The 14,631-nt window shown below is 24.5% G+C and overlaps 2 protein-coding genes across 2 annotated transcripts; one reads left to right on the forward strand and one right to left on the reverse strand.

Moving 5' to 3' along the window:
- Positions 1–207: 207 nt before the first annotated feature.
- Positions 208–940, reverse strand: PmUG01_13026700 (microsomal signal peptidase 12 kDa subunit, putative; the record flags this gene model as incomplete). The annotated part of the gene is made up of 3 exons (XM_029007245.1): positions 208–297; positions 502–648; positions 872–940. 3 exons carry the CDS (start codon positions 938–940, stop codon positions 208–210), a joined length of 306 nt encoding a protein of 101 aa, XP_028863653.1.
- A 4,641-nt stretch (positions 941–5,581) lies between these two features.
- On the forward strand, positions 5,582–11,173 carry TOP2 (DNA topoisomerase 2, putative; the record flags this gene model as incomplete). Its single annotated transcript, XM_029007246.1, has 4 exons — positions 5,582–9,935; positions 10,195–10,313; positions 10,889–10,957; positions 11,132–11,173. The coding sequence occupies 4 exons, from the start codon at positions 5,582–5,584 to the stop codon at positions 11,171–11,173; spliced, it is 4,584 nt and encodes a 1,527-aa protein (XP_028863654.1).
- Positions 11,174–14,631: the final 3,458 nt, after the last annotated feature.

The following is a 14,631-nucleotide window of genomic DNA, read 5'->3' on the forward strand; positions in this document are numbered from 1 at the left end:
TTTGAACGTATAAATTTAAAAGATTTTCAAGTTATTTATTTTGCTTTCATTGCAGACAAAAAAATAAATAAAAGAAGACGCATAAATAAATAAATGTACATACATATATGCATACACGCATACGCATAAACGCATATACATATATACACATGTACATAAACGCACGTACCTTAGCAATACGTACGCAAGCATTTGCACAAATTTTTATTATTTCCTCTTCTTGCTGTTTATTGAATCTTCGTCTCTCGACCATTGAATGTTATTTTTGTTGTATATAGGCCATGTTGGTATGATTAGCTGAAAAAAAAAAAAAAAAGTAAAAAACAGATAAGGCAAAAAATTCAAAAATATCATAATGAGTCTACCTGAATACCGAAAAATAATTGAGCAATAGTAAATATTACAAACGTAACACGTGCATTATTTGCGTAATATGTATAGAAAAATTATAGTGCATATAACACAAGTGCTATATGTACTGTCATAATTATGTAATCGTACAACTGCTGATATGGCCGTTCCAGCTAGTATTATATAGGCGCTTAAAGCTAAGCTCTGTTTGTAGTAACCAACTATAATTGAAAGAACTGTGCTAATAGTAAAAATTACATTTTTGATTAAAAATGCCAATTTTTGACCAACAAAATCCTACAAAAGTGTTTAAAAGAGATGTAAATAAACATATACATACGTTTATTAAAATTTTTTTTTTTTTTTTTTTTTTTTGTTCTTTTCATTTTGTTATCATTCTTCAGTAATTTATTTGCATTTTTGTTATAATAAATTCTTTTTTTAATGCCATAATATTTTATAACTTTTTTATTTCTTTTCGTTGTTTATATATATTTATATAAGAAATTTAATTTATTACCATTTGATTTCTCGTAAGACACACGTATGTGTTTTTTATAATATTTTTAACACTGTTAAATAAGCCCATTGGAAACAGTAAAAAATAAAAAAGGAACAAAACAAAAAAAAACAAAAATAATTCCTTTTTATTCTATATTATATTCAAACCGTCATGGTATGCATAAATATATATATATATATATATATATGCCCATATAAGTATGTACGTATGTGTATATATACGCATATATATTTTGATGTTATATGTTAATCCTTAAAAATTTGATTAGCGTGTTTTATTTTGTCATGATAATATGGTTTATCTCGTATTTTGTTCGTTTTATTTGTTTAAATTGTGTGATACACTACTATGTAACTAAACGAACACAGTCGCTAAAATAATTTCTATCATATATAATAAATTATATATGTATGCACATTGAAGTATCACATTTATTTTATTTGCAGATACATCATTTGTGTTATATTTGTTTGCTCATTTTTCTTTGCTTTCAAATATGGAATTATCTGTTCTAGCTAGCTTTTTATATTTATTTTATTTTTTCAAGTTATTTTTTGCTTAATAAAAATATAGTATAACCAAATCAAAAAAAAAAAAAAATAAGAAAAGTGAAACAAAACGAAGTAAAATGCTTGTTAATTTTGATTCCTATTACATGTTACCAACAAGATTTATTTATATATTTATTTATTTTTATTTATGTTTATTTATTTTTATTCATGTTTATTTATGTTTATTTATGTTTATTTATGTTTATTTATGTTTATTTATGTTTATTTATGTTTATTTATTTTTATTTATGTTTATTTATTTTTATTTATGTTTATTTATTTTTATTTATTTTTATTTATTTTATTTTATTTTATTTTATTTTTTTTTATCTGTGCAATATATTATTCATTATAATAAAGCTCTGTTAAAGTCGACGTTATTTTATTATATTTCATTTTTTAGGTTAATTTTTGAAAAATATTTATTTTTGTGGCCTCATTAAAGAACATATCGCCTACTGATTTAAAATTTTTGTTGGGAAAAATTAGGAAATTTTATTTTGCTATTTTATTTAAAAAATAAAATGTTTTATATGGTTCTTTAGAATGAATATATATCTGTTTAACGTGTATGACCATTTAAAAAAAAAAAAAAACGTCATAGCACATTTATAAAATAAAAGGACTTTTCAGAATATGAGATAATATAGTCAACAAAGGAGTGTCCCAGTAAATTTATAATTTCTCTGTTAAATATATTTTATTATATTTCATTCGTTTGACTATTTGCTAATGCACTAACTAGTTTATCCCCTAACCTTGCAATATTGTGTAAACAAAAGCTACTGGCGTTATGTGCAAAAATGGAACAAAAAAAAGAAAAAAAAAAAAAAAAAAAAAAATTTAAATAAAATGCTCAAACAGTTGAAATCTGAGGAGTAGAGATAAAATTGAAGTATTTGTAGATTTTAAAAATATTATTTTAAAAAAAAAAGAAAATGTTTTAAAGTTTTGATAAGGACTCAATTCAAACGTACGAATTGGAATGACCTTAATGAGTGTGTGAAACATTAAGCAAGTTTTCGGGAAATGGAGAGAGGGGAGAGAAAATGGACTACTTTAAAAATTAAAGATTAAAAATTGTAACTTTTTTATTTTAAGAATTAATATAAAAAAGAAAAGTTAAACGTAAAATAAATAAGACATATAAGCAAAAATTAAAATGTGTAATGCTATATTAGCATATACATATTATATATATGTACGTAAGCATAATATTATCCTTATCTGTGTGAAAAAAAAAAAAAAATAGACATGCGTTTAGTACAATTATTTTTTTATATAATTAAAAAAATTTTGTCTTTAACGAGCTTTTATTGAAGTCATATTTTAACATAAAAATTATGTTTTCATTTCACATTTTAAAGAAAAAATTTATACTTTTATATTTTTAGTGAAAAGAACAAAAAATTCTATTTCTCTCCAAGTGTATATATTTTTTTATTTTATTAGTATTCATTATTAAATAGTTTTTTGTATTATTAATATTATTTATATAAATATTACACATTGATATTAATTACATTTTTTCCTTTTTTTCTTTTTAATATTACAATTTCGCTTCTTTTTTTAGTATTCCACATTAGATAATATTTTTTTTTTTCGTGTTATATATATATATATATATATATATATATAAATACATATCTACCTTACTTCAGTTTTATGAATTATTATTTTTTTTAGTTTCATAAAAACTTATAGTTGCACATCAGGCCTATATTTTAAACCTTTACATTTTGCTCTTTTGATTTATATAATTAGGTTTATACTAAGGTTTAAGTTTACACACTACTTTTGTACTTCCTTTCAAGCTGATTTTTACTAAAGATTTTATTATTAGTTTTATGTTGATTTTTACTCGTGGCTTTATATTTAGTTATATGCTGAGTTTTACATTTGGTTTTACACTTATTTTTAAAATTTTTCGCTTAAATATCTGGCCTGTTTTTCACTTAATTTCTTTAAGTTTTACATATAGTTTACATTTGAGATTTACTATATGCTGTTTTTTTTTTTTTCCTTTTTGCTCTGTTGATTTAAAAATTTTTCTTATTTTTTTTCTTAGTGGATGAACCTGAATTCTTCTATCCTCCATTTTTTTTTTTTTTTTTTCAACATTTATTGCTTATTGGAAAATGAATAATTTTTAACTTCCTTTTTTTTTTTTTTTTTTTTAAAAGAAAGAACAATAAGAAAATTATTTAGTTTATCAATCCATCAATTAATTTGTGAATTCATTAAACTTTACACACCTTACCAGAATTAGTGTAATATCAGAATGTTTATTTATAAACCAAACACAATTACTGAAGAGTAATGTATATATATATATATATATATATATATATATATATATATATATATAATATATATTATTCAAAAAAAATTAAAAAAAAATATATATTTTTTGGCTACTTTTTTCATTTTGTGTGAATTTGCTTATATAATATTCTCTATTTCGCCCAAAAGAAATCTATCTGTGCGTATTATGTACACACGTACAAATGTTGCTTATATAAATATGTACATAATAATTGTGTATATTATACAAATATATATATATTACATGAATATATACACATGTATGCTTTTTTTTTCATTATAAATTTTTTTTTTTAATTTATAGAAATAGCAGTTATGTCACTCTTTTCTCATTTTTCTTTTAAGAGAAAAATAAATCTATTTTATTTTATTGATATAAAAGTAAATAAAGGCAGTTGGGGTTTACATATTCATAGAATAGGTTGAATTTACACTCGTTACTTTTTTTCATTTTATTTCCTGGTTTATTTTATATATTTTATTTTATTTATTGGTTTATTTTATTTATTGGTTTATTTTATATATTGGTTTATTTTATATATTGGTTTATTTTATATATTTGTTTATTTTATTTATTGATTTTACTTAATTCATTTATTTATTTCGTTTTATTCTTTTATTTTATTCTTCTGGTATATTTGCCTATTTGACGTATAATTTAGATAAATTGAAAAATTCTTACATTACTTTGCATAATCCTTTTGTACAGTATGTCCATATATATATATAATTGCAAAAATAAAAATAAAAATAAAAAAATTTTTAAACATAGAAAACAATATATTTTTGGTTTCTTCTTATATATTATAACAATGTAAATTTTTATAAATTTACAAGTACTAATTTTTTTTTTTTTTTTTTTTTTATGAATGCTTTTTAAATAATAATACTGCTTTAAATTTTTTTTTTTTTCAAGGATGATTTGTGGAGTTGTATATTATTATATATTACATACACGCCAAATTTTTGAAAAAGAACTGTTCTACCGTTTGACAAAATATATGTGTATTTATGCACATATATATACGTTGTTGTTTCCCAGAGATTTAATGTTGGCCTTTTGACGTAGAACTTGTACATATATATATATATATATATGTATTTATATTTATTATATATATGTTATATATCAAATATTATAAAACAACTTACACTGTTTCATTTTTTATTTTTCCCTTCACCTTTTTAATTTTTCCCATTACTTTTTACTTTTTTCGTTTATCTTTTTACATTTTTCATTTATCTTTTTACGTTTTTCATTTTACTTTTTACTTCTCTCTTCTTCTTTCTTCTTTCTTTTTCATACAAATGTACCCTTATTATCCTAAACATGTGAATGCGCCATTCGAGCAAAATACCATGCGCTTTGTATGCATGTGCGTATAAAATCATATTTTTAAAAAATTAAAATTTGCGTGCATGTTTCGATTTTTGTTATTAAAATGCGCGCAAAATTTGCGCATCTGCTTATGAGCATATATAAGCGAACCGAATAAGCGTATAAATGCGAACATTATAGGTGCCTTTGCACATAAGTAAATATACATACATAGTTGCATGCATACATACATTAATACATACAACATATTCATGCACACATACATTAATACATACAACATATTCATGCACACATACATTAATACATACAACATATCCATGCACACATACATTAATACATACAACATATCCATGCACACATACATTAATACATACAACATATCCGTGCACACATATACACACGTACACACATACGTACATATATATATGTACGTATGTGTGTGCAATTCGATGCCTGTTATTTCTCTTCCCCCTTTTCCTTTTTTTTTGAAACATGGCGAAAAACAAAACAATCGAAGAGAGGTATCAGAAAAAGTCACAGATAGAACATATTCTGCTGAGGCCTGATACCTACATAGGAAGTGTCGAAATGCATACACAGTTGTTATGGGTTTGGAATAAAGAAAAGAATCGTATGGTTCAAAAGAATATAACATATGTACCAGGGTTATATAAAATATTCGATGAAATTATTGTAAATGCAGCAGATGTAAAAGCTAGGGAAAAGCCGAAGAGTGACAACCCTATGACTTGTATAAAAATAGAAATAAATAAAGAACAGAAAAAAATAAGTGTATATAATGATGGTGAAGGTATACCAGTAGAAATACATAAAGAAATGAATATATATGTTCCTCATATGATTTTTGGGGAATTGTTAACATCGGATAATTATGATGATGCAGAAGATCGAATTACTGGAGGCAGAAATGGATTTGGAGCAAAATTAACAAATATTTTTAGTAAAGAGTTTGTTGTATATTGTGGTGATAGTGAGAGGAAAAAAGAATTTAAAATGACATGGTCAGATAATATGTCAAAAGTTTCTGAACCGATCATAAAAAATTATAGTGGAAAAGATTATGTAAAGGTTACATTTAAACCTGATTTAGTAAAATTTGGAATGACTGAAATGGATGAAGATATAGAAAGTTTGCTGTACAAGAGGGTATACGACTTAGCTGGTACTTGTAGTGTGAGGGTTTATTTAAACGGAACAAGGTTAAGTGTGAAAGATTTTAAAAGTTACGTAGATTTATATTTGAAGGATAATTCAGCAAATGGAAATGGGAATGGTAGTAACAATAAAAATAATACTAATAAGGAAAATCAGAATGGCAATGCGGAAGTTAGCGCTAATCAGACTATGGACAATTTAGATGTTAGTTTGTCAAATGAACCCGGGGAGGTATCCCCATCTAAGAGCAATGCGGCTAATGGGAATGGAAATGGCAATGGAAGCGGAAGTGGAAACATTAATGATGAAGAGGAGCTGGTAAAAATACATGAAAAGCAACATCGATGGGAAATAGTTGTATCAAAAACAGATGGGTCTCAGTTCCAACAAGTGTCTTTTGTTAACAGTATATGTACAACGAAAGGAGGATCACACGTTAATTATATAGTTGAACAACTACTTAATTCACTTAGTAAAAGAGCAAATGCAAAAAATAAAGGAGGAATGGAAATAAAATCTGGACATATAAAGAATCATTTATGGGTATTTGTAAACTGTTTAATTGTTAATCCTACTTTTGATTCTCAAACAAAAGAAACGTTAACTACTAAACCTGTGAAATTTGGTAGTAAATGTATCTTATCTGAAAAGACTATAAATAATGTGTTAAAAAGTCCTATCTTAAGTAATATTTTATTATGGGCTCAAGCTAAAGCACAAGTGGAGTTAAGAAAAAAAATGAAAGCTGGATCTTCTAAAGCCAGGGAAAGAATTATCGGTATCCCTAAGTTAGAAGATGCTAATGATGCAGGTAGTAAATATAGTCAAGAATGTACCTTAATATTAACAGAAGGAGATAGTGCTAAAACGTCCTGTTTAGCTGGTTTATCTATTGTAGGTAGAGATAAATATGGTGTGTTTCCATTGAAAGGTAAATTATTAAATGTAAGAGATGCTTCGTTCAAACAATTAATGGACAACAAAGAAATACAAAATATTTTCAAAATTATGGGCTTAGATATTACAGATAAGAATAAAGATGATCTGAAAGGATTACGATACGGTTCTCTTATGATCATGACAGATCAAGATTATGACGGATCGCACATTAAAGGATTGCTAATTAATATGATACATAAATTTTGGCCCAGTTTATTAAAACATAAAGGATTCTTAAGTGAATTTGTTACGCCCATTGTTAAAGTACAAAAGGGTAATCAGGAATATTCTTTTTTTACAATTGCAGAATATGAACAATGGAAAGAAAGCACAAATTTAGTTGGGTGGAAAATAAAATACTACAAAGGGCTTGGTACTTCGACAGATAAAGAATTTAAACAATATTTTTCAGATATAAAGAATCATAAAATAGTATTTTTATGGACAGGGGATAGAGATGGAGATTCAATTGATATGGCATTTAGTAAAAAAAGAATTGAAGATAGAAAATTGTGGTTACAAAATTTTATTCTTGGTTCATATGTAGATCATAAGGAAAAAGATTTATCATATTACGATTTTGTAAATAAAGAATTAATTTATTATTCAAGATATGATACAGAAAGAAGTATACCGAACATTATGGATGGATGGAAACCTGGTCAAAGAAAAGTACTATATGGCTGTTTTAAAAGAAATTTAAAAAATGAATGTAAAGTAGCACAATTAGTTGGATATATAGCAGAGCATAGTGCATATCATCATGGAGAGTCTTCATTACAACAGACCATTATTAACATGGCACAAACATTTGTAGGATCAAATAATATTAACTTTTTAGAACCATGTGGACAATTTGGTAGTAGAAAAGAGGGAGGAAAAGATGCATCAGCAGCTAGGTATATTTTTACCAAATTGGCTAGTTCGACAAGAAGTATATTTAATGAATATGATGATCCTATATTAAAATATTTAAACGAAGAAGGTCAAAAAATAGAACCACAATATTATATACCTGTTATACCAACTATACTGGTGAATGGTTGTGAAGGAATAGGAACAGGATATTCATCATTTATTCCGAATTATAATTATTTAGATATTATTAATAATATTAAGAGATACATAAATAAAGAACCTTTAATACCTATGATTCCATGGTACAAAGATTTTAAGGGTAGAATAGAATCAAATGGAAAAACTGGTTATGAAACTATTGGTATAATAAAAAAGATAGATGATGAGACCTTAGAAATTACTGAATTGCCTATTAAAAGATGGACACAAGATTATAAAGAATTCTTGGAAGAATTACTAACAGATGAAAAGCATCAATTAATTATAGACTATATAGACAACAGTTCACATGAAGATATATGTTTTACTATCAAAATGGATCCTGTAAAATTAAAAAGAGCAGAAGAAGAAGGACTAGAAAAAATATTTAAACTAAAGAGTACATTAACTACAACAAATATGACGCTATTCGATCCAAATCTCAAATTACAGAGATATTCAACTGAGCTCGATATATTGAAAGAATTTTGTTTCCACAGATTAAAAGCTTATGAAAATAGAAAAAGCTATTTAATAGCTAAATTGGAAAAGGAAAAAAAAATTATTTCAAATAAGAGCAAATTTATATTAGCTATAGTTAATAATGAACTTATAGTTAACAAAAAAAAAAAGAAAGTACTTGTTGAAGAGTTGTATAGAAAAGGCTATGATCCTTATAAAGATATTAATAAAATAAAAAAAGAAGAAATATTTGAACAAGAATTACTAGAGTCAGGTGAAAACCCAGAAGATAACGAAGAAATTATTGCTGGTATATCCGTAAAAGATTATGATTATTTATTAGGTATGCCTATATTTAGTCTCACGTTAGAAAAAGTAGAAGATCTATTATCACAACTTAAGGAGAAGGAAAGAGAACTAGAAATACTAAAAAATATTACTATTGAAACAATGTGGCTGAAGGATATTGAAAAGGTAGAAGAAGCCATTGAATATCAACGAAATGTTGAGTTAGCTAACCGAGAGGAAAGTAACAGATTTAAGGTAGCCAGAAAACAGGGAGGAAGTGCTTTTAGGAAAAAGAAAAAGAAGAAAAAGTTAACGAGTGATGACGATTCCCCAGGTGATGATTCATCTGATAGTAGTGAATTCTTACTTCATACTCTGAATATTAAAAAAACAAAAAAAATGCCTAATAATAATGCGACTAGTAGTGCTAGAAAGAGATTGAAAAAAACAGAGGACGACAATAGTAACAATAATATCAATGGTAGTAGTGATATAAATGGTACTAACAACATCAGTCATCGTAGTAATAATGATTTTAACGACTCGTCCATATTAGTTAACAGCGAAGTATATAGCAATAATATGACTTATGCAAAAAATGTTGATGACTCGTACGTATCTGACAACACACCATTACTCAATAAAATTATAAATAAAAATAATTCAAATAACGTAGACACTAATGCATATACTAAAAATAATAAGAGTACTAATAAAAATTCAAAAAAAAAAAAAACTCTATCTTCTGATTTATCTAATGACGATAGTTATGGAAGTAGTTCACCTAAGGACAACGATAGTAGTATTATAGTAGACAAAACACCTAGCATACCTGTAGGCACTAGTGAAAATATTACTATATCACCGAATAGTATAATAAACATTAACGACTTTTCAGGCATTAAAAATAAGTTACTAGAGCTTGGTATGTAGAGTAAATAGTGCCAGATAGTTACGTGCATACATGCATACATGCATACATATATACATACATACAAACATACATATATGTACAATTTTGTATGCGTTATAAGTTTAGTTCTTGCAGTAGAGGAATTTATGCAGCTGCTCTGCACAACATGAATATGCATAAATGCTAATGAAAATGTGCGCACACATATGCAAATGTCCATATGTATATATACACATATGTGAGTTTTTTTTTTTTTTCTTTAATTTTGTAGAAAATAAGAAGAAGCCAAGACTGACCCTAGCTGAAAAGATTAAAATGAAAAACGCAGAAAAGAAGAGCTCCCCTTCTAAAAAGAGCACAGGAGGACGAACTCCCTCGAACAAGAAAAAGGTAAATTAAGTGCAATACGTTTCTGTAAAAGCTTTCATAAATGTTCTCTTGATATTGTTGTATTTATTGACAAATGACTCCTTTTGAAGTGTTTTTAATTTTATATTATTTTCATTTTATTTGAATTTAATTTGGTTTGAATTTAATTTGGTTTGAATTTAATTTGGTTTGAATTTAATTTGGTTTGAATTTAATTTGGTTTGAATTTAATTTGGTTTGAATTTAATTTGATTTGAATTTAATTTGGTTTGAATTTAATTTGGTTTGAATTTAATTTGATTTGAATTTAATTTGGTTTGAATTTAATTTGATTTGAATTTAATTTGATTTGATGAATTTAATTTGATTTGAATTTAATTTGGTTTGAATTTAATTTGAATTTAATTTGATTTGAATTTAATTTGAATTTGATTTGAATTTAATTTGATTTTATTTTACTATTTTTTTTTTTTTAATGAATTTCACACCCGTTTCTTTGTCCATATTTTATAACCTTTTTTTTTCGTTTTTTCTTTTTTTTTCGTTTTTTCTTTTTTTTTCTTTCTGCTCATACTTAATTTTTTCCCCATTCGCAGAGCACATTATTAGATGATTCAAAATCGAAGAAGTCGTTAACTTATGATAGTGACGATTCCAGCAATGATGTAAGATTTGAAAAAATAGAGATAAATTAACACATAATCAGATTTTTTTTAAGTGTAGAAAATAAAATTTATTTATTTATAAATTAATTTATTTTATATTTTGTTTTGTAATAAATCGAACGGGAACCATTATTTTTTCGTGCTTTTTATTTTGTTATTTACTTCTCTTGACAGGTTGAATCAGTGGATGATAGTGACAGTTCATTCAATATATAGAATATAGAGGTTAATTTTTCAAAAGGGTAAAGTGCTGAGATGGTGCTTTTAGATTATTCAAAGAGTAATATAAAGTTTTTATTACAGAATCCTACAGGAAAGAGACTAAATGGAGAAATATCTTTTTTTTTTTTTTTTTTTTTTTTTTTTTAATTCACGTAGAGTTTATGTTTATATATATGTACATGATGTTTACATTATGACTTTTTTTTAAATTTTATTACTATTCAAAAATATCGCTATTGACAAGTGTACAAAAATTAACATGTACAAACTTGAAATTAACTCTTATAATTTAACTGGTACATCATTATGAAAAAGCTGATTATAAATTTTTTTTTTTTTTATAAAAAAGGAAATTACTAATTTACTACTTTATTTTTTTTAGTATTAGAATAAGTTAACATGTCCAAATGTGTATTTAATTTTGTCTAAAAATGTGTTTTGTGTGCGTAACGGAAAAAAAATAGTATAAATATGGATGTATGGATGTATGTGTAGATAGGTACATACGTATATACATTCTTATACTTTTATATTTATTAACGAAGGGAAGCCTTCTCGTATTGCATTATTTTTATCTTAAACAGTTATATGAAGTGCGTTTTTGAGCCCTTTTTTTTTTTTTATTCTGCTTCATACTCTTAAATAATCAAATCTTTTGAATATATCTTTGGTATCATTTAGGCGAAATAAAATAAAATAACAAATTAAAAAATATATTTTTTCATGAAATAAAAAATACGTGTTTCAATTTTTTAGCTCAAGTTATGCGTGAAACGTTGAAATAAAAAATAGCACACATCCTTTTTATGTGTCTATATGAAAGGAAAAAAAAAAAACAAAGAAAAAGAAAAGAAAAAAAAGGGCTCTTATACATATTGCTAATTATAAGTGTGCAACATTCATTTTTATGATAATATGCCGTAATGCGAATCGCTTTTATACTCTAATTAGTTATAAATTTACATAGGAAAAAGTATATATTTTTTTTTATTTTTCTTTTTCTTTTTCTTTTTCTTTTTCCTTTTCCTTTTCTTTTCCCGCTTTTTTTTTTTTTTTTTTTATAATTTTACTTTTGAATAAATATAACATAGATATTATAATGCCAAATATATTGTGATGAATATATTTATTCAGAATTTTTAGGTGGGGGGAGGCAGAAAAATATATGGCCTAGTAGAGATACTTAATGAAGGGGAAATGCATCAAATAAAACATTCATATATGCAATATACAAAGCGTTGGGTAGCAAGGAGAAGGAAGTATAAATATATATAATTATACATATGTATATATATTGAAGCATAGTTAGAGAGTACTTACGAAGGTGATCAGTGCGTATATAAAAAATATTAGTTTTCCATTCTTTATTACTGTTACATTTGTGTTAAAATTGCTATTTGTAGGAATAATTATATAACGAAGCTTATAGAAGTTTAGTTATGAATAGTAATAAGTGTACGTTTCCCTTAGTATTAATGGGATGTAAACATTTTTTTTTTTATTTCATCAATTTTTGATTCATATATGTAGACTGTCCACATTGTACACACACATTTATTTTAAAAAAAGACTTGTAGAATATGAGTACACACATAAAAAGAATTGGCACGGATGCTGCGAATCTGTTAAACGGGTTTGAAGTTATTGCGAACATTAATATCAGGACGACATGACATAATATATGTGTTTCCTTCTCCTTCGTTAAGGAGATAATTTACCAGTCTTTCCTTTTACGATATCTTTTATTTTTAATAAATCTTTAACACATTTGTATTATTGTGCATATGTATAAATTTATATATATATATATATATATATATATATATATATATATATATATTTAAAAAGCCCATTATGGGATACAAATGTAGACAGAACAATTACATATATACACATGTAACAGTGACGAAAAAGGAGGGAGATTTTTTCTCAATAAGATTGAAACTCAACATGTACTTAGCAGTTCCGGACGAGTTGGTTCGAATGAGTTGTCACTTTTTTTTTTTTTTTTTTTTCGTTTTAAAAATATATACACATTATGTTATAACTATGTGTCCATTAGCTTTGTAAATAATAGCCCAATTTTCAAATGAAGTGGAAAAGAAAAAAATGCAAGCTCTTTTCCTATATATATATATATATATATATATATATATATGTATAAATATATACATATACAGGTGAAAAATAACTAGGACTGTACATACCAATTTCCGTATGCAACATAAACGTACGTTTAGTAGTTATGTTCTTCCTGTTTTTTTCGTTTTCCTTAAATATTGTATATATAATAATATATTTTTGCTTACTTTCCTTTCTTATTTCTTAAATACCCATTTCCTTTTTACATCCTTCATATGCATATCTATCTATATATATATATTTATTCCTGTTTGTAATTATGTGTACATATGTATAATAAATTTATAACGATGAACTTTTTTTCTTTGCGTTCTAATTACCTCTTTAAGGGTGCAAAGTATTATATGAAAACAAAAATAAAATATTTCAATAAAATACATTTTTAAGGTGTTATATATAATATTTTAAAATAGGAAATACTATTTTTTTTTTTTTGTGTGCATAAATTATGTATATGTGACATTCTTTTTCTTATAAAAACTTAAAAAGTTTATTCTTTTAAGCCTTCGTGTGTGTTTTTCTTTTTTCTTTTTTGTAATGTTCAATTTTTTTCTTTTTTTCTTTTTTTCTTTTTCTCTTTTTTTTTTTTTTTTTTTTTTTTTTTTTTTTTTTTTTTTTTTTTTTTTTTTTTTTTTTTTTTTTTTTTTTTTTTTTTTTTTTTTTTTTTTTTCTTGATCATTTAAATATACATTCATATACATAAATAAAAATAATGTAACAAAATTTTTTTCTTTTTGGCGCGTTAAAAAGTGATACACTCCATATTCATATATATATACGTATATTCATACACAATGTATACATGTATATATATTCATGCATATTAATTTATTTATATATATTTGTAACATATATATTTATACAATATTTATTTGTATATATTTATTTGTATATATTCATTTGTATATATTTATTTGTATATATTTATTCAAACATGTTTATTCAAACATGTTCATTCATATATGTTCATTCATATATGTTTATTCATATATATTTAAGTATATGTTATCAAAAGTGTTCGCACTTTACTGCTATTTATACATATAGTATTTTATTTTTGCGCATATCAGTACCGGTTAATCTTAGTACTTAAATATATATGTACGTAAAAATTTAATTTTTTTTTTTTTTTTTTGTGTTCATTTATTTTATATACTATTTTTTCTTCCCCCCCATTACAATATAGTATAATATATTATTTGTATACTTAAAATATCAAAAAATATCAGCAGGAAATAAATATGAAAAAATACATAAATGAATATATTAATATCATTATAGTAAGTATTATATATTAGTAATATACCTAA

The sequence above is a fragment of the Plasmodium malariae genome (genome assembly GCF_900090045.1).
Source record: "Plasmodium malariae genome assembly, chromosome: 13".
In the NCBI taxonomy this organism is placed as follows: domain Eukaryota; phylum Apicomplexa; class Aconoidasida; order Haemosporida; family Plasmodiidae; genus Plasmodium; species Plasmodium malariae.